Below are 21,254 nucleotides of genomic sequence, written 5' to 3'. Positions count from 1 at the left end.
AGGAAAAGTCGGTCGATGGATCTATAATTTCCTCACTAACAGAACACAGAGAGTAGTCGTCAACAGAGTAAAGTCCGAGGCAGCTACGGTGAAAAGCTCTGTTCCACAAGGCACAGTACTCGCTCCCATCTTGTTCCTCATCCTTATATCCGACATAGACAAGGATGTCAGCCACAGCACCGTGTCTTCCTTTGCAGATGACACCCGAATCTGCATGACAGTGTCTTCCATTGCAGATACTGCAAAGCTCCAGGCAGACATCAACCAAATCTTTCAGTGGGCTGCAGAAAACAATATGAAGTTCAACGATGAGAAATTTCAATTACTCAGATATGGTAAACATGAGGAAATTGTGGTAATGTTACCACTGGTGATGTGGTAATGTTGCCACTGGTGCTGTGGTAATGTTACCACTGGTGCTGTGGTAATGTTGCCACTGGTGCTGTGGTAATGCTGCCACTGGTGCTGTGGTAATGTTACCACTGGTGCTGTGGTAATGTTACCACTGGTGTTGTGGTAATGTTACCACTGGTGCTGTGGTAATGTTATCACTGGTGCTGTGGTAATGTTACCACTGGTGTTGTGGTAATGTTACCACTGGGGCTGTGGTAATGTTACCACTGGTGCTGTGGTAATGTTACCACTGGTGTTGTGGTAATGTTGCCACTGGTGTTGTGGTAATGTTACCACTGGTGCTGTGGTAATGTTGCCACTGGTGTTGTGGTAATGTTGCCACTGGTGTTGTGGTAATGTTACCACTGGTGCTGTGGTAATGTTACCACTGGTGTTGTGGTAATGTTACCACTGGTGCTGTGGTAATGTTACCACTGGTGCTGTGGTAATGTTACCACTGGTGCTGTGGTAATGTTACCACTGGTGTTGTGGTAATGTTGCCACTGGTGCTGTGGTAATGTTACCACTGGTGCTGTGGTAATGTTACCACTGGTGTTGTGGTAATGTTACCACTGGTGCTGTGGTAATGTTACCACTGGTGTTGTGGTAATGTTACCACTGGTGTTGTGGTAATGTTACCACTGGTGTTGTGGTAATGTTACCACTGGTGTTGTGGTAATGTTGCCACTGGTGTTGTGGTAATGTTGCCACTGGTGCTGTGGTAATGTTACCACTGGTGTTGTGGTAATGTTGCCACTGGTGCTGTGGTAATGTTGCCACTGGTGTTGTGGTAATGTTACCACTGGTGTTGTGGTAATGTTACCACTGGTGTTGTGGTAATGTTGCCACTGGTGCTGTGGTAATGTTGCCACTGGTGTTGTGGTAATGTTACTGCTATTATTGTGTTAATATTACATGGACAGCAAATGTCTTAAGGAAACACATCCTAATGTTTCCCCCCGTACCGGGGATCGAACCGCGGACCTTAATGTGTGAGCTGAATGTGCTACCAAGTTAGCAACGGGACACCTTGTAAAACCCTAAAAGAGAGAGAATGAGTGAGAGTGACGTCACTATCTCACGTGTGAGAGGCGTCTGCTACTCAAACATATATTTGGTTCTTCATCATTTAGCTAACAATTACGGTGTGACTTCATATATATATTGTGTACCTTGTTCTCACCATTTATCAGAAATAATACCCAGAAAATATTATTAATAGTATATTGTTGTATTGTAAGCAGTTAAAATCACTAGTTGCTTGATATAAGCCCGGCTCTGCTGGCTCTACTTCAATACTTATATATTCATATATATCTTTCTGTTTATTCATTGCCTGTCATATACTACGACTTAAATTGAGTTCATACATATATATAACAATGTTGTTAAATTTTTACCTAATTTTGTGTCTATAGAAGTTATCATAAGGTACAAGGAAAATTTGTTGGGATGAAGTAAATTTGTAAGTACAGGTACACTTACATACAGTTACATAAATTTTCATACATAGCAGCATGTGTAGATTACCTAGGATAACCCAGAAAAGTCATAGTGACTTATTTCCATTGACCCTTGTGGGTTTAGCACTTAGTTATAATTATTATAATAATACACATGTTAAACCAATTATGATAATTGTACTTCTGTATACTTGTACCTACATACACTTACACCAATAACCCCAGGGGAAATAAGTCACTTGTCTGACTTTTTTTTGGGGTGGTTATCCTGGGTAAATTTATTTAGGCACAGGTACACATAAGTACAATTATCATACATATAAATTGCTTTGGATAACCCATATGATAATTGTACTTATGTTTGCCTGTGCCTAAATATACTTACTAACATCACTTTTGTTCACTGTAAAGTTTTTTAATATGTAAAATTGCCTTTATTATGTTAGCTTTAATAAGTAGTCAGTGATATCAACAAGGCTGATGTCTCAATTACAACTTAGAAATTAATATACTGGAAAAATAGGCTAAGTAAATTTATTTAGGCACAAATATGTAAGTATAATTATCATACATAGTGTAAATTATCTTCCAGGATAACCCCAAAAAAAAGTTAGACAAAGTGACTTATTTCTACTGGGGCCCTTGTTATACTGTTTGACTTTATTATAATAATGATAATCTTTATTTCAAGTACATGTGCAAGACTAGCTGATATCAATAACATACTAGTAGTATATAGAAAGCCCCTTATTATGCAGAGCATTTCAGGCACATTAGATCATTTTCTATCCAAGGATACAACCCACACCAATCGACTAACTCCCAGGTATCTTAACCCTTAAACAGTCCAAACGTATATATATGTTCACTCGCGTAGCGCCCCAAATTTTTTGAGAGAAAAAATTTTTTTTTTTAAAGGAAAAAAGAGCATATGGTACCCAGGCATCCCCAATTATTTTAATATGGCACACAGTGAGTGCACACACCCATTCTCTCATGTCTAGGTGACTCTGGCTTATCGTGGCAATGTTGAATAAATGACAGAAAACGTATATATACGTTTGGGGCACTACGCGCGTGAACGTATATATACGTTTGGACCGTTTAAGGGTTAAGGAAACACATCCTAACATTTCCACCCATACCGGGGATCAGCGCCTGGACCTTAGTGTGTGAGCCGAGTGTGATAGCAGTCAAGCTACGAGACACCTTATTGGAATATCCTTGGGTTAAATTCTTCATGCAGTAATACATAAGACCATTCTAAACATTTTAACCTGTGTATGACAATGTTACTAATTTGACAGCAGTTAGGTTAAGGCATCATAAACCTTTCACTATGTAAAATTATTCACTTCTGATAAAGAGTAATTTAAATAACTGAGTGTAATACTTCATAACATGGCTGCCCTAAATAAATATCCTGGACATAAGTAAAGTGCTGGAAATATTTTATCAAGAAACCTTGAAGAATAGTGGTAGTGTGCTTGGCTCACATATGAAAATCAAGGATCAAACCCTGAGTAAGGCAGGATGTAAGATAAAATTTGTTGGGATATTTAACACAGGGAAGGATTAGCCACCCAGAATAACCCAAGAGGTCTGTCAGTCTTTTTTCCATTGGGGTCCTTCAGTCTTGTCCCCCAGGATGCGACCCACACCAGTCCATTAACATCCAGGTGTCCACTTGCTTGCTAGGTGAACGGGGACAGCAGGTGTAAGGAAACATGCCCAGTGTTTCCACCCTTGCTGGGGATCGAACTACGAACACTCAGTGTGTGAAGCGAGAGCGTTGCCTGCCAGGCCACAGGACGCTGTCCACAGTACAGTAGGACCTCCGTATCCACAAGAGATATGTTCCAAGCATGTGCCATGGATGCTGAAAACACGGATTCAAATTCCAATATTTATTTCGTTGTAAAGCTTACAAAGTGTGGTTTACGTGTTATAAAATTTTGATTACAAAGAAGGCCACTATCGTGCCTAGGCACTTCAGGCAACCTAATACTAATTCTTACTCTATATTGATATAGGTTATAATTGAGCAGTACATTTGAACATATTAGGTATGTAATTAGACACGTATCCACTTAGGTACATACATAATTAGGTTTAAAATAGTTAGGTAGTACAAATCATGTAATAATATTAATAATAGTGATATTAGTAGCAGACCCTATATAGGTCATTTTTCAATAACATGCATACGTATTATAAAGTTTAATTGATAAATTGCACACGATAAGTGGAGAATTATCACTTTTTCACTGATGGGAAGCAATTCATGGCTTCTCTTAGGCTTTGAAGAACTTCCACCATCTCTGCTTTTGCACTTTGAGGCCATTATTAAGCAAAATTAAGGGTTATTTTCAGGCCATGGTAAACCGTGGATGCCGGACCTGCTGATACAGGGGTCTTGCTGTATATTCTTTTCCAGATAGAAAACTGTGCTCCCAACAGTAATGAAAAAAGATGTAGGTGCAGATGAAGATTTTACTTTGAAAACATTTCACTCTGCAAATCATTTTCAAGTTAATGATATGATAAAGATCATGTACATAGAGCAGAATGTTGCCACAATGAAAGCTCAATCTGTACATTAACAGACAGAAGTACAGTGGACCCCCGGTTTATGATCAGCTCCCAATGCGACCAATTATGTAAGTGTATTTATGTAAGTGCGTTTGTATGTGTATGTTTGGGGGTCTGAAATGGATTAATCTAATTCACAATATTCCTTATGGGAACAAATTCGGTCAGTACTGGCACCTGAACATACTTCTGGAATGAAATAATATCATAAACCAGGGGTCCACTGTATATAATGATAACAGTCTAGCTCAGTAGAATTGTCATATAATTCAGAGTGAGTGGAGGCAAGTGGTTTTTATGACCTGACATGCTATGAAGGGAGATAGTAAGTACAGTGCCTGCACTCTAAAAGTGGTGTTAGGATGTTACCATCTGAACTGTGATGTCAGCACACTTCTGGTAAGACAGCAATAGAATGAATGACGGTGAATGTGTTTCCTTTCATTTTTGGGTCACCTTTCCTTGGTGGGAAAGGCCAGTGCTAAATATAGCTTCATAGAAAATTTTTGATACTAAAATGTTTTGAAAATTATTACAGCTTTGAATTTTGACAGATCAAACATGTCATGGCTATTTGGTATGAATCAGCGACCAGAAGACTTTTCACAATTTGTGCCACCAGCTAGTGCTGTTGGTGGAGGAGGTCCTGATGGATCAGGTGACTCGGGAGATGGCAAGGGAAAAAGCAGTGCAATGGAAGCTTATCGTTTTGATTCTGCTGCTCTAGAGCGAGCTGCTAAAGCTGCCAAGGATCTAGAATCTTCAAGTATGCTTTAATTACTGTACCTTGTTTAAATAATCTGGTTTTAGTCACTTTTCTCAAATACGGCCTCTCTTCACTTAACGACAGAGTTCTGTTCCTAAGACCACGTCAGTAAACGAATTCATTGCTAAGTGAGGAGCATACTACAATGGTAGTGGGTTTGTGTCAACCATCTTTGATATTATTTTAATGTCACCTCTGCACCATTTATAACATTTCTGGCATATTTTTAAATGTTAACTGTAGTATATTGTAATAAGCAAAATAGAGGAAATCAGCTCTAATATACATTATTTAGGTATGCATACTGGTCAGAGAACCCGTCGTCAGTCCATGTCATCGGTAAATGAGTACGTACGTCACTAAGTGAGGAGAGACTGTATATGCAGTAGTTAAAAATATCTATTATTTCATGTCTTACATCTATGCAGGCTCTAGTTCTACCCCTTAGTTTGTGATGTTTTTGAAAATATCTTTACAAATTGACTGCTATGTTCACTTAGTGTATAGTCTTCCAGAATGAAAAGTAATGGCAGGGCTGAAATATATCCAAGTATTTTTAACATTGTCTTACATCTCTAATACTGTAAAAGTAATTGGCTAACCTATTGACCAGACTTAAGAAATCGTAATGACACGATTGCAAATAAACCATACCCCCGGCCGGGATTGAACCCGCGGTCATAGAGTCTCAAAACTCCAGCCCGTCGCGCTAGCCACTAGACCAGCTAGCCACAATAAGATTCATCCAACTAGGTATATTTCTACACCATAGGAAAGTTAGCACAGGCACCTCTGTGACCACAAATGCAAGTTTTTACAGACGAATCTCCAGCTAGCGTGGCCGTGACGAACTCTAGCTCAAGTCCCTTCACTGCCGTCAACATGACTTAAGAAATCGTAATGACAAGGGCTGGAGTTTTGAGACTCTATGACCGCGGGTTCAATCCCGGCCGGGGGTATGGTTTATTTGCAATCGTGTCATTACGATTTCTTAAGTCATGTTGACGGCAGTGAAGGGACTTGAGCTAGAGTTCGTCACGGCCACGCTAGCTGGAGATTCGTCTGTAAAAACTTGCATTTGTGGTCACAGAGGTGCCTGTGCTAACTTTCCTATGGTGTAGAAATATACCTAGTTGGATGAATCTTATTGTGGCTAGCTGGTCTAGTGGCTAGCGCGACGGGCTGGAGTTTTGAGACTCTATGACCGCGGGTTCAATCCCGGCCGGGGGTATGGTTTATAACCTATTGACCAGTTAAAATAACAGACAGATATACACCGATATTTTATAATTGTTTAGGAATTTGGTTGCATATACTTGCTTCCAGTGAAGCTGTGGGCATTATGCCATATATCATATTAAAATAGTAGCAGTTCTTACTTTCAATAATTTTCTTAGTATCATTACTGTAGAGATACAAATTACAAAAATTTTTGATGGTAGCAATCTTTATTCTCCAGTTTATAGAAAAAGTAGCAAATTGAAAATTAGAGATTTGATACTTGTTATTGCTAATTTTTAATGGCACAGTATAGTAGGTCTGATACATGGCTGCTTTAACTTAAAATACATGATGTATTATCGGGTAATTGCTCTGTGAATCATCACCCCCTTTCCCAGCCTGGTCTAGTACTAGGCCTCCTCAGTTGAAAAGGAAATATTTCAGGGATGAGAACTATTAAGAAACATACAAAAAGTAAAGGTACAGTTGTATACTCTTTTCTTTCTTTCAACACACCGGCCGCATCCCACCGAGGCGGGGTGGCCCAAAAGGAAAAACAAAATTTTCTCCTTTTACATTTAGTAATATATACAGGAGAAGAGGTTACTAGCCCCTTGCTCCCGGCATTTTAGTCGCCTCTTACAACACACATTGCTTACGGAAGAAGAATTCTGTTCCACTTCCCCATGGAGATATAAGGAAATAAACAAGAATAAGAACTAGAAAGAAAATAGAAGAAAACCCAGAAGGGTGTGTATATATGTGCTTGTTCATGTATGTGTAGTGTGACCTAAGTGTAAGTAGAAGTAGCAAGACATACCTGAAATCTTGCATGTTCATGAGACAGAAAAAAGGACACCAGCAATCCTACCATCATGTAAAACAATTACAGGCTTTCGTTTTACACTCACTTGGCAGGACAGTAGTACCTCCCTGGGCGGTTGCTGTCTACCAACCTACTACCTACAAGTTGTATACTCAGTGTTAGTAAAAATGTGTAGGATTTTCCTGTTATCTTATATATGCATTCTGCACAAGAAAATAACCAACTATACTGCCAGAGTATAAATGTTTTAGCAAGTACATATATATTTTGCACCTATGACAGGGTGATAATACTTCCTTGGTTAATTGCATCCTTCTAAGGGAGTGCCTTGATCCTGGGAAAGGACTCTTGGTCCAAGGAATTAGAGTTACCCTCTCTTTACTTGGGTCAAACCAGTGACCATCATCTACAGTTTGATCAGGCCATCAACCAGGAGGCCTGACCCTGGACCAGGCCACGGACATTGATTCCCGAAATCGTTTAGAGGTAATCTACTTCTCTCATTCTTCCAAAGCTGTATGACCCAAGGGGGTTTAGCACTTCCCCATGAATATAATAATCAGTGGTTCGACTAACCTTATAAATATATGCACTTTTCAGAGTATGCTAAAGAAGCTTTGGAGCTGACAAAAATTCAGGAAGAAACAAAGCAAAAGGAACTTTTAGAAGCTGCTAAGGAAATAGAGGTCAGTTTTAAATTTAGTTCAGTTCAAAAGTTTAAAGAATTAAGCTTGAGTATATGTTTAAACAATTAAACATATGCTAAACTTAAAAAATTAAGTTTAGTGTATGTGAAAAAGTATGAGCTAAAGGTTTGCCACTACTGTTGAAGTGTAATAAAGTTTGGTGTATACAAGAGAGTTCAAGCTAATAGTTTACTTTTACTATTGAATAAACATTTATGGAAAGATAAGGGGTATTATTATTTTAAAAATTTTTACCTCCAACAAACATATCAAATAACTATGATATTTACTTGTAAGTACAGTATACCATAGTTGCTTAAATTTATATTCAAGTTATGCATATTTAAATATTAAATTTTTGTTGTCAAATATTAAACTTTTTACAAATTTAGCCTTGATGCTGGTTAGGACTCTTGATTCAAGAAATTTGAAAAGCAACATGCCTGAATGCATAGCCATAAACAGAAAAACAAATCCCTGTTTGATAATTCCAATGTATCTTCAAACCTTGTTAAGTTTTCATCCATTGTTTGTCCTGTGCTTCTTGTTCCCACTATGCTTTACTGCTCAAGACCTGTGCACAACAGGTTTGAATTTGACTACATTGTGGTCTAAATTTACTGTTTTCACCACTGTTATATATCGTACAAGAGCATCGATGTTTGTGAATATAAGTTCAAGGTTATTTTTTGTCTTATTGGCTTGACTACTTACTGGCTTAAAGTGAATTATTTACAGGGAAGTAATGTAGTAGATGTAAGTATATGGAATAGGTAGTAGGTTATTTAATCCTTCCACTGTCCAGACCCCCAAAATTAATATTGCTCCTAGTGTCCACCTTTTTTTTGGTAAGTTAACTATTTTTTCTTCTGAAATTGTAGAGAATTTTTTCTGAAGGTAATGACACCAAAAGTACACAGCTTGATGGAAAACTTTCAGAATTACAGGTGCAAATTTATTGGACTGGATGCAATTTATGCATCTGTGATTTCTCTAACTTTGAGTCCTATTTTAAGGCAATTCCATTACTCCATTTTGACCAAATTTTTCACTATTTAGTTAATATTCCTTCCATTCTATTGATTGACCACAAGAAACTGTCCATTTAACTACCCTATAAAGTGCATAGAAGTCGGTAATTTGAACAATTTTACACGACTAAAAAATACCAGTTTAAAAATAGAATGAAAATAAACAATGTAAACATTCCTGGTACTAGAACAGCATTTCCTCTGTTCATTAATCATGTTCCCAGACTTCTCATATATTATACTTGATTTTCATTTTGAATTCATAATCACAAAAAAATAGATTTACACTATTACCTAGATAATAAAATGTTACCAGCAATGATTGGTCATGGTTTAATGTGTCTCAGTAATTAAATCAGACCTATTAAAATGCATAAAATAGACTTGTGAGTGTAGAGATGCCCTACCCATCCTCTTGTAGGAGGGGTGGGAATGTTGCAGTTTGGAGGACAAGACAGTGAATGGAGGATGGTGAAAGTGTTTTCATCAGTTTTTTGGGTCATCCTACCTTGGTGGAAGATGGATAGTGTGTTAAGCAAAAAAGTATTTTGGAATATATAATCTGCATAAAAAAGTAGAATTGTCTTGGCATAACCATTTTTTTTTTTTTTTAATGTATCAGCCATATCCCACTGAAGCACACATGGCTTACTGAAGGATTCTGTTCTGCTTCCCCATGTCAAACAGATAATCTGTCTAACAGTTTTGATCAGTACTTCATCATGTTCAGTAAGCTCTCATGAGATAACTACTTCCAGGGCCTTTATATTTATTTTGAAATCCATGGTGTCATTTTTTTTTTTTTTTTAATATATATAGAGTGGACCCTCGACTAACGCTATTAATCTGTTCCTGAGAGCTCATCGTTAGTCAAAATTATCGTTAGTCAAGTTAATTTTCCCCATAAGAAATAATGGAAATCAAATTAATCCGTGTAGGACACCCCAAAGTATGAAAAAAAAAATTGTTTTTACCACATGAAATATTAATTTTAATACACACAAACTGAAGAAGACATGCACAGTTACATGACACTTACCTTTATTGAAGATCTGGTGATGATTGTTGGGATGGGAGGAGGGGAGAGTGTTGATGGTCTTAGTGTTTAGAAGGGGAATCCCCTTCCATTAGGACTTGAGGTGGCAAGTCCTTTTCTGGGGTTACTTCCCTTCCCTTTAAATCTCTCAAACCAACCTTTGCTGGCCTTAAATTCACTCACATCACCACTAGTTTCTGGCATTTTTTTCATTAAATCGTCATGCAACTTCCTAGCCTTTTCACATATGATCGCTTGAGAGATGCTATCTCCTGCTATCTGTTTTTCGTTTATCCACACCAATAACAGTCTCTCATCATCAGATCTCAGTTTCGAAAACATAGTTGCACCTTTGGCAAGAACAGCTTCCTTCATTGCTGTTTTCTTGGCCATAATAGTAGCGATGGTTGATTGGGGTTTTGTGTACAACCTGGCCAGCTCGGAGACACGCACTCCACTTTCATACTTAGCAATGATCTCTTTCTTCATATCCATAGTAATTCTCACCCTTTTTGCTGTAGGGTTGGCACTAGAAGATTTCTTGGGGCCCATGGTGACTTATTTTGCAGGTGCATTCACTAAAAAGGCTGTGATAACATGAAATGTTCCGATTGTATGCTTGGAAGCGACCGCGGTGGCTGGCTGGCTTGTAAACACTGGCCAGAAGTGGACGCGTCTGACAGAACAAATAGTGTTGGTCGAGTTTTTTAGCGCTAGTCGAGGCAAAAAATTTGCGTTAAAATGTATCACTAGTCGGATTTATCGTTCATCGATGCCATCGTTGGTCGAGGGTCCACTGTATATTGTACTGAATTATTTCTAAAATAATTTTTTTTTTTCAACAAGTTGGCCGTCTCCCACCGAAGCAGGGTGATCCAAAAAGAAAGAAAACCCCCAGAAAGAAAATACTTTCATCATCATTCAACACTTTCGTCTCACTCATACATAATCACTGTCTTTGCAGAGGCACTGAGATACGACAGTTTAGAAGTCCCTCCAAACTGTCAATAGTTTAATTATTTTAGAAATACGTAATTCAGTGCAGTACAGTTAAACATATACAGTATGAAATCATTTTGTAAAGAAATTAAATTATAAATGTGAATCAAAGGCAGTGTATTTCTTCCAGTTAAGAATAGAGGCAGCTAAGGCTGAAGGAAAGAGAATTGAACAGGAAGAAAGAAGAAAAACACTTCAAGAGCAATCAAAATTAGATCAGCAGAAATCCCAATATCAAGACCAGCTAGCTCGTAAACGGTTAGTTTAAGATACGTATGTGATAATTAGCGTGTAAAATCTATTAAATAATTTCTTCATGGAGTAAAAATGGAAAACAAATGTTAGATAACCAACTTGCTTGATTATGATGATCAATGGACCCTAATTAGTTTAAATATTATGATGATTGTTATAGATGCACTCAAAATGATGACAGTCCTTGGAGCTGGGAAGATGAATTGGTTATATTTTAGTTGAAGCTTCCTTGTGCCTATATAACCACTAAGAACTTAGCGCCTATATAACCGCTAAGAACTTACCGCCTATATAACTGCTAAGAACCGAGTTCTTTGCAGTTATATAGGCGGTAAGAACTTACCGCCTATATAACCGCAAAGAACTCAGTGCCTATATAACTGCTAAAAACTTAGCAGTTATATAAGCACATTTTTTTTTTTTACATTTGCTGTTTAGGCAGTTATATCTCTTGCTCTTGGCAGAGCCAGGAGTAATATTATCACAGTAATTTCTTCTTCTTCTTCTTCTTCTTCTTTCAACAAACCAGCCGTATCCCACCAAGGCAATGTGGCCCAAAAAGAAAAACGAAAGTCTCTCTTTTTAAATTTAGTAATTTATACAGGAGAAGAGGTTACTAGCCCCTTGCCTCCGGCATTTTAGTTGCCTTTTACAACACGTGTGGAGTAATTTTTAATAATGCTAAATTTTTACTTACAAAAAAATAACTTCACTGCAGACTTATCTTTCCGCAGCAGGGTACTGAATCTTCCAAGGTCAAACTCTTGATTAAAATCTGGCATAATTAATTTTTCTCTGCAAGGAATATTATTGTACCTAAGTGTAAGTTAGCTTATAGGTTACCCACTTACGTAATTACTGGCTATAAAAGTATTCAGACTAGATTAGTTGACAGTGTAGAGATAATGTTGAAAGTAATTTAATGTGTAATATAAATGTGAATAAAGTCAGACTTCCACTGTAATTTAATTACCTATTTATATGAGTTTGCAAGAAAGGGAGGTGAGCTGTGAGCTCCAATTCTGGGTTCTGCCTCTTTCTTAGTTTCTGTGATCTGTCATTAAAGTATGTCTGACAATGCTTCAAACTGCCAAGAACTGTCTAAATATGCAATTAAATCATGTTTTTGCACATCTCTCTATTTATTGTAATATTTTGCATATTTTTAACCCTTTCAGGGTCCAAGGCCCAAATCTGGAGTCATGCACCAGTGTCCAAGAATTTTCAAAAAAAAAATTTGTTATTTTTTCTTATGAAATCGTAGAGAATCTTTTTGTGAAGGTAATAAAACAAAAAGTACGAAATTTGGTGGAAAATTGACGAAATTATGCTCTCGCGAATTTTGATGTCTCAGCGATATTTACGAATCGGCAATTTTGCCGACTTTGACTCCCATTTTAGGCCAATTACATTATTCCAATCAACCAAATTCTTAGCTATTTCACTAGTATTACTTCTATTCTATCGATTGAGCACAAGAAATCACCAAGTCAACTGTTTCAACTACAAAATAAAGTGATCGGAAATTGTTAATTTGGCCAATTTAACACAAAGTTCAAAATATTCCAATTTCAAAAGAGGGTCCAGAATGAACAATGTAGGCATTCCTGGCACTAAACTAACATTTCCTCTGTTCATTAGTTATGTTTTGAGGCTTGACAAATAAATTACATTTTGATTTTTTATTCACATAATGAATTTTTATTCACACCAAAAAATAGAAGATTTACTGTTATGCAATATTGTAATAATTGTATAAATATCATCACCATATTTGTGAATGTATATTAGACCCACCAGCTGACGTGTATTAGATGTGTGAGGTCGTTTGTTTACTCTTGAATATCGGCAAAAATTTAACATTTCTGCTACTTTGAGCTCAGTTTCAAGCCATTTCCAGTGCTAAAACCAATCAAAATCATCTCTATTTCTGTAATATGTCTTCCATTCTATCAAATGAGACCAAGAAATCGCAAATACAACTATAAAAAACATACGAAAAAACACTGCAAAGTTGCTGTTTTAATCGAAAAATCATGATTTCATTTTTTTTCTCTCATTATACACAGTGTGCTGCAGGATCTGTTTTATGTGGTGCACACATACCACATAGATGTATTCTCTCATATCTAGGCCCAAATGTACCACTCACAGTTTATCAGAGTGAGCTGAGCTCATGGCGTAGATCTACGGTTTGGACCCTGAACGTAAAGCCGTAGATCTACGGGACGGACCCTGAAAGGGTTAAAGAATCAATATGAAAAGTTTTCTCATATGTATTTCTACATCCCCTGTTTGAAGTCTGTACTAATGTGGAAAAATATTGTACCTTATATAAATTATTGTGAACTACTGCACACACATAGTAATAATAATAATCTTTATTTCTACAAGTACATGATACAACTTGCACAGACCTAGCTGACATCGTTGACATACATTTGCCCAAATGCAGAGCATTTGGGCAAATTAGGTTAATTTTGTCCTCAGGATGCAACCCACACCAGTCGGCTAACATCCAGGTACCTATTTACTGTTAGGTGAACAGGGACAGCAGGTGTCTTAAAGAATCACACCCCCAATGTTTCCATTTGTACCGGGGCTCAAACCATGAACCTCAGTGTGTGAGCTAAGTGTGCTACCAACCAAGCTATAGGACACCTAGCTCATTGATCAGTCTATGATATTCTTAATAATAATACATCAATATCTTGTACAGGTATGAGGATCAGTTGGTGCAGCAGCAGAGGATGCACGAAGAGAATCTGAAGAGACAAGAGGACTCTGTAGCTAAACAAGAAGCTATGAGGAAAGGTTGCCATCTTATCTCTAGAATTTATATATTGAATAGAATTGAACCATAAAGTTGTTTAATCTTTTATTCTAAATCAGTCACTGCCTATTTAGCAAGAATCATTTTGCCATACAAGCAAAATGTGTGCTAATTCTTGCTATTACTTTGCAAAAATCATTTTCACAATTTTCACCTGACAGTATATTTAATTGATGATAAATAATAATGAGTAACCTTAGTATATCTAACATAATAGAAGATTATGCTGTATTTGATTACATAAATTTAATAAGGTTTGGTTACTAAGTAGTTTGTTAGATTATATATTGGTGGATAAAAGGTTGATGGGTAGGCTTCAGGATGTACATGTTTATAGAGGGGCAACTGATATATCGGATCATTATTTAGTTGTAGCTACAGTTAGAGTAAGAGGTAGATGGGACAAGAGGAAAATGACAACAAGTAAGAGGGAGGTGAAAGTGTATAAACTAAGGGAGGATCAAGTTAGGGTGAGATATAAGCAACTATTGGCAGAAATGTGGGCTGGTGCAAGTATGAGTAGTGGGGGGGTTGAAGAGGGTTGGAATAGTTTTAAAAATGCAGTATTAGAATGTGGGGCAGAAGTTTATGGTTATAGGAGGGTGGGTGCAGGAGGAAAGAGGAGAGATTGGTGGAATGATGAAGTAAAGGGTGTTATAAAAGGAAAAGGTAGCTTATGAGAGGTTTTTACAAAGCAGAAGTGTTATACGAAGAGTAGAGTATATGGAGAGTAAAAGAAAGGTGAAGAGAGTGGTGAGAGAGTGCAAAAGGAGAGCAGATGATAGATTGGGAGAGGCACTGTCAAGAAATTTTGATGAAAATAAGAAAAAATTTTGGAGCAAGTTAAACAAGTTAAGAAAGCCTAGGGAATGAATGGATATGTCAGTTAAAAACTGAGTACGGGAGTTAGTAGATAGGGAGATGGAGGTATTGGGTAGATGGCGAGAATATGTTGAGGAACTCATAACCCTTTCAGGGTTTCGGCTGTACTAGTACGGCTTACGTGCCAGGGTTCTTGACGTACTAGTACTCATAAATTCTAGCGCCTTCAAATCTAGTGAGAGAAAGCTGGTAGGCCTACATATGAAAGAATGGGTCTTTGTGGTCAGTGTGTGCAGCATAAAAAAAATCCTGCAGCACACAGTGCATAATGAGAAAAAAAAAAACTTTGAAAAAAAAAAAACTTTGACCGTGTTTTTGGATTAAAACAGCGACTTTGCACTGTATTTTCACATGGTATTTATTGTTGTATTCTAGGTTTCCTGGTCTCATTTGATAGACTGGAAGACATATTACAGAAATTGAGATGATTTTGACTGGTTTTACAATGAAAAGTACCTTAAAATTGAGCTCAAAGTAGCAGAAATGTTCGATTTTTACCAAAGTTCAAAAGTAAACAAATCATGCCAAGCGTCCAATACACGTCAACTGGTGAGTCTAATATTCTTTCACAAGTGCGCCGATATTATTTATACCATTTCTACACTAATGCAGTAGTCTGCATAACAGTAAATCTTCTATTTTTTTATGAGAATAAAAATTCAAAATTGAAAGGAAAAGAATGTAAGAGGGGCGTGGGGACGTGACTAATGAACAGAGGAAATGTTATTTTAGTGCCAGGAATGTCTTTCTTGTTTATCCTGGACCCTACTTGGAAATTAGCATCTTTTGAAATTTGTGTGAAATTGGCAAAATTGCTAAATTCTGACCACTGTATTGGATAGTTGAAATCGGTAAATGGGTGGTTTCTTGTACTCATTCGATAGAAAAAATGGAGTTCTAGCGAAATAGGTATGATTTTTGTCAACTAGTACAGTGGAATTGGCTGAAAATAGGGCTCAAAGAAGGCAAAATCGCCGATGCATAAACATTGTCGAGGCCGCTAAATTCACGAGAGCATAATTCCGTAAGTTTTCCATCAAATTTCATACTTTTGGTGTCATTATGATTGGGAAAAGATTCTCTATCTTTTCATAAGTTTTTTTTTTTGAAATTTGGGGGACCCTGAGAACAAGTCTTTGAGAGGGCCTGTGGACCCTGAAAGGGTTAAATGTCAACAAAGAAAGGGAGGCAGTAATTTCATGCACTGGCCAGGGAGGTATACCATCTTGTAGGAGTGAAGAAGAGTAGGATGTGAATGTGGGGGAGGTGCGTGAGGCATAACGTAGAATGAAAGGGGGTAAAGCAGCTGGAACTGACGGGATCATGACAGAAATTTTAAAAGCGGGGGGGGGGGGGGGGGGATATTTTTGGAGTGGTTGGTATTTTTGTTTAATAAAGCTAACAGAGGGAAAATTCTTAGGAATCCACCTTGATAATAGACTCAAATTTCATACACATATACAACAAATTTCTAAGAAAATTTCCAAGACTGTAGGCATACTATCGAAGATACGGTACTATGCTCCACAGTCAGCCCTCCTGGCCCTATATCACTCTCTTATTTACCCCTATCTCACCTATGGAATTTGTGCATGGGGCTCAACAACAATTAACCATCTCAGACCACTAATTACCCAACAAAAGGCTGCAGTTAGATTGATAACAAATTCTCACTACAGGCAGCACACTCCACCAATATTCAATACACTAAACCTACTCACCATACAAAACATCCATACTTATTACTGCACCTATTACATACATAGAACACTTAACACTGATATTAACCCTCCCCTCAAACATCTCCTTGCCAACCTCAACAGAACACATGACCATAACACAAGGCATAGATCACTCTTTGATGTTCCTCGTGTCCATCTCACACTATGCAAAAACTCAATGCACATAAAAGGCCCTAAAATCTACCTGTTTATAAATTCAAGTCTCTTCTCAAAGATCACCTACTCACCCAAAACCAAATAAATACTGAATAACTGAACCTTATAAATTGTATATCTTAAATGTTTCTCACAATTATATCACATAAATGTTAAACCTAAAACCCAATCTAACTTTATTATTTTTTAAATACACTACCTAACAGAATACTCCATATGACTGAATGTACAACAATGCATGCAACCATATGACCTGTCTTTGTAATACTCACTTGTGCTTTATAGTAATCTGTTTACATTAATGTTTTATCACTGATTTCATCATTGCTTAGTTAATCTTAAGTTAATTTTAAGCCAGCCCGTAATGCTATGCATAGTATAAGTGGCTTTGGCATGCTGCTCTTATCTGTATTTTTTTGTACCTCTGTATGTGTGCTCAAATTGTAAATAAATAAATAAATAAATGTATGAAAGAGGGGAAGGTATCTAGGGATTGGCGGAGAGCATGTATAGTCCCTTTATATGAAGGGAAGGAGGACAAAAGAGATTGTAAAAATTATAGAGGAATAAGTTTACTGAGTATACCAGGAAAAAGTGTACGGTAGGGTTATTATTGAAAGAATTAGAGGTAAGATAGAATGTAGGATTGCAGACGAGCACCGAGGTTTTGGAGTGGGTAGGGGATGTGTAGATCAAGTGTCTACATTGAAGCATATATTTTTTTTTTTTTTTTTTTAACAAGTCGGCCGTCTCCCACCGAGGCAGGGTGACCCAAAAAGAAAGAAAATCCCCAAAAAGAAAATACTTTCATCATCATTCAACACTTTCACCTCACTCACACATTATCACTGGTTTTGCAGAGGTGCTCAGAACACAACAGTTTAGAAGTATATACATATAAAGATACACAACATATCCCTCCAAACTGCTAATATCCCAAAACCCCTCCTTTAGAGTGTGGACATTGTACTTCCCATTTCCAGGACTCAAGTCCGGCTATATAGAAATAACCGGTTTCCCTGAATCCCTTCACTAAATATTACCCTGCTCACACTCCAACAGATCGTCAGGTCCCAAATACCATTTGTCTCCATTCACTCCTATCAAACACGCTCATGCACACCTGCTGGAAGTCCAAGCCCCTCGCCCACAAAACCTCCTTTACCCCTCCCTTCCAACCTTTTCGAGGATGACCCCTACCCCACCTTCCTTCTCCTACAGATTTAAATGCTCTCCATGTCATTCTACTTTGATCCATTCTCTCTAAATGACCAAACCACCTCAACAACCCCTCTTCAGCCCTCTGACTAATACTTTTATTAACTCCACACCTTCTCCTAATTTCCACACTCCGAATTTTCTGCATAATATTTAAACCACACATTGCTCTTAGACAGGACATCTCCACTGCCTCTAACCACCTCCTCACTGCTGCATTCACAACCCAAGCTTCACACCCATATAAGAGTGTTGGTACTACTATACTTTCATACATTCCCTTCTTTGCCTCCATAGATAACGTTTTTTGACTCCACATATACCTCACCGCACCACTCACCTTTTTTCCCTCATCAATTCTATGATTAACCTCATCCTTCATAAATCCATCCGCCAACACGTCAACTCCCAAGTATCTGAAAACATTCACTTCTTCCATACTCCTCCTCCCCAATTTGATATCCAATTTTTCTTTATCTAAATCATTTGATACCCTCATCACCCTACTCTTTTCTATGTTCACTTTCAAATTTCTACCTTTACACACACTCCCTGACGATCTGTTGGAGTGTGAGCAGGGTAATATTTAATGAAGGGATTCAGGGAAACCAGTTATTTTTATATAGCTGGACTTGAGTCCTGGAAATGGGAAGTACAATGCCTGCACTTTAAAGGAGGGGTTTGGGATATTGGCAGTTTGGAGGGATATATTGTGTATCTTTATACGTATATACTTTTAAACTGTTGTATTCTGAGCACCTCTGCAAAAACAGTGATTATGTGTGAGCGAGGTGAAAGTGTTGAATGATGATGAGAGTATTTTCTTTTTGGGTCACCCTGCCTCGGTGGGAGACAGCCGACTTGTTGAAAATAAATAAATAAATAAATAAATATATAAATATATATATATTTGGATTTCCAGCAAGCGTGCGTGAGCGTGTTAGATAGGAGTGAATGGAGACGAATGGTACTTGGGACCTGACGATCTGTTGGAGTGTGAGCAGGGTAATATTTAGTGAAGGGATTCAGGGAAACCGGTTATTTTCATATAGTCGGACTTGAGTCCTGGAAATGGGAAGTACAATGCCTGCACTTTAAAGGAGGGGTTTGGGATATTGGCAGTTTGGAGGGATATGTTGTGTATCTTTATATGTGTATGCTTCTAGACTGTTGTATTCTGAGCACCTCTGCAAAAACAGTGATAATGTGCGAGTGTGGTGAAAGTGTTGAATGATGATGAAAGTATTTTCTTTTTGGGGATTTTCTTTCTTTTTTGGGTCACCCTGCCTCGGTGGGAGACGGCCGACTTGTTGAAAAAAAAAAAAAAAAAAAATATATATATATATATATATATATATATATATATATATATTATATATTATATATTATATATACACATACACACACACACACACACACACACACACACTACAAATACATGTACACATTTATTTATACACACTCATCTGAGTTTTCTTTGATTTTATCTTAATAGTTCTTGGTCTTATTAATTTTCCTTTTATATCCATGGGGAAGTGGAATAAGAATCTTTCCTCCGTAAGCCATGCATGTTGTAAAAGTCAACTAAAATGCCGGGAACAATGGGCTAGTAACCCCTTTTCCTGTAAAGATTACTAAAAAGAATAAGAAGAAGAAAATTGTCAAAGTGGGAAGTCTGAATGTGCGTGGATGTTGTGCAGATGATAAGAAAGAGATGATTGTGGATGTTATGAATGAGAAGAAGCTGGATGTCCTGGCTTTAAGTGAAACAAAGCTGAAGGGGGTGGGAGAGTTTCAGTGGAGAGGAATAAATGGGATTAGGTCAGGGGCTTCAAATAGAGTTAGAGCTAAAGAAGGAGTAGCAATAATGTTGAAGGATAAGCTATGGCAGGAAAAGAGGGACTATAAATGTATTAATTCAAGGGTTATGTGGAGTAAAATAAAGATTGGATGTGAAAAGTGGGTTATAATAAGCGTGTATGCACCTGGAGAAGAGAGAAGTGTAGAGGAGAGAGAGAGATTTTGGGAAATGTTGAGTGAATGCGTGGGGAGTTTTGAATCAAGTGTGAGAGTAATGGTGGTTGGGGATTTCAATGCTAAAGTGGGTAAAAATGTTATGGAAGGAGTAGTAGGTAAATTTGGGGTGCCAGGGGTAAATGTAAATGGGGAGCCTTTAATTGAGCTATGTGTAGAAAGAAATTTGGTAATAAGTAATACATATTTTATGAAAAAGAGGATAAATAAATATACAAGGTATGATGTAGCACGTAATGAAAGTAGTTTATTAGATTATGTATTGGTGGATAAAAGGTTGATGGGTAGGCTCCAGGATGTACATGTTTATAGAGGGGCAACTGATATATCGGATCATTATTTAGTTGTAGCTACAGTTAGAGTAAGAGGTAGATGGGAAAAGAGGAAGGTGGCAACAACAAGTAAGAGGGAGGTGAAAGTGTGTAAACTAAGGGAGGAGGAAGTTCGGGTGAGATATAAGCGACTATTGGCAGAAAGGTGGGCTAGTGCAAAGATGAGTAGTGGGGGGGTTGAAGAGGGTTGGAATAGTTTTAAAAATGCAGTATTAGAATGTGGGGCAGAAGTTTGTGGTTATAGGAGGGTGGGGGCAGGAGGAAAGAGGAGTGATTGGTGGAATGATGAAGTAAAGGGTGTGATAAAAGAGAAAAAGGTAGCTTATGAGAGGTTTTTACAAAGCAGAAGTGTTATAAGAAGAGCAGAGTATATGGAGAGTAAAAGAAAGGTAAAGAGAGTGGTGAGAGAGTGCAAAAGGAGAGCAGATGATAGAGTGGGAGAGGCACTGTCAAGAAATTTTAATGAAAATAAGAAAAAATTTTGGAGTGAGTTAAACAAGTTAAGAAAGCTTAGGGAAAATATGGATTTGTCAGTTAAAAACAGAGTAGGGGAGTTAGTAGATGGGGAGATGGAGGTATTGGGTAGATGGCGAGAATATTTTGAGGAACTTTTAAATGTTAAGGAAGAAACAGAGGCAGTAATTTCATGCACTGGTCAGGGAGGTATACCATCTTTTAGGAGTGAAGAAGAGCAGAATGTAAGTGTGGGGGAGGTACGTGAGGCATTACGTAAAATGAAAGGGGGTAAAGCAGCTGGAACTGATGGGATCATGACAGAAATGTTAAAAG

General features: G+C 37.6%; 1 protein-coding gene across 4 annotated transcripts in view; it reads left to right on the top strand.

The window, feature by feature from the left end:
• Window positions 1-1,395: 1,395 nt before the first annotated feature.
• Window positions 1,396-21,254, top strand: part of bor (ATPase family AAA domain containing bor) — a 130,426-nt gene continuing 110,567 nt past the window's right edge. Inside the window, exons 1-5 of one of the 4 annotated variants that reach the window (XM_070103709.1) lie at window positions 1,396-1,538; window positions 5,003-5,214; window positions 7,862-7,947; window positions 11,144-11,271; window positions 13,988-14,082. In XM_070103709.1, coding sequence (XP_069959810.1) covers window positions 5,010-5,214; window positions 7,862-7,947; window positions 11,144-11,271; window positions 13,988-14,082 — 514 coding nt within the window. In that variant the 5' untranslated portion in view covers window positions 1,396-1,538; window positions 5,003-5,009. Of the gene's footprint in view, window positions 1,539-1,733; window positions 1,859-4,300; window positions 4,517-5,002; window positions 5,215-7,861; window positions 7,948-11,143; window positions 11,272-13,987; window positions 14,083-21,254 lie in introns of those variants that run through there. The other 3 variants (XM_070103710.1, XM_070103711.1, XM_070103708.1) reach the window with 3 other exon arrangements.

Source organism: Cherax quadricarinatus, chromosome 87, assembly GCF_038502225.1.
Source record: "Cherax quadricarinatus isolate ZL_2023a chromosome 87, ASM3850222v1, whole genome shotgun sequence".
Taxonomy (NCBI): domain Eukaryota; kingdom Metazoa; phylum Arthropoda; class Malacostraca; order Decapoda; family Parastacidae; genus Cherax; species Cherax quadricarinatus.
Note: the sequence above shows the minus strand (reverse complement) of the source record. Positions and strands in the feature narration are given on the sequence as shown.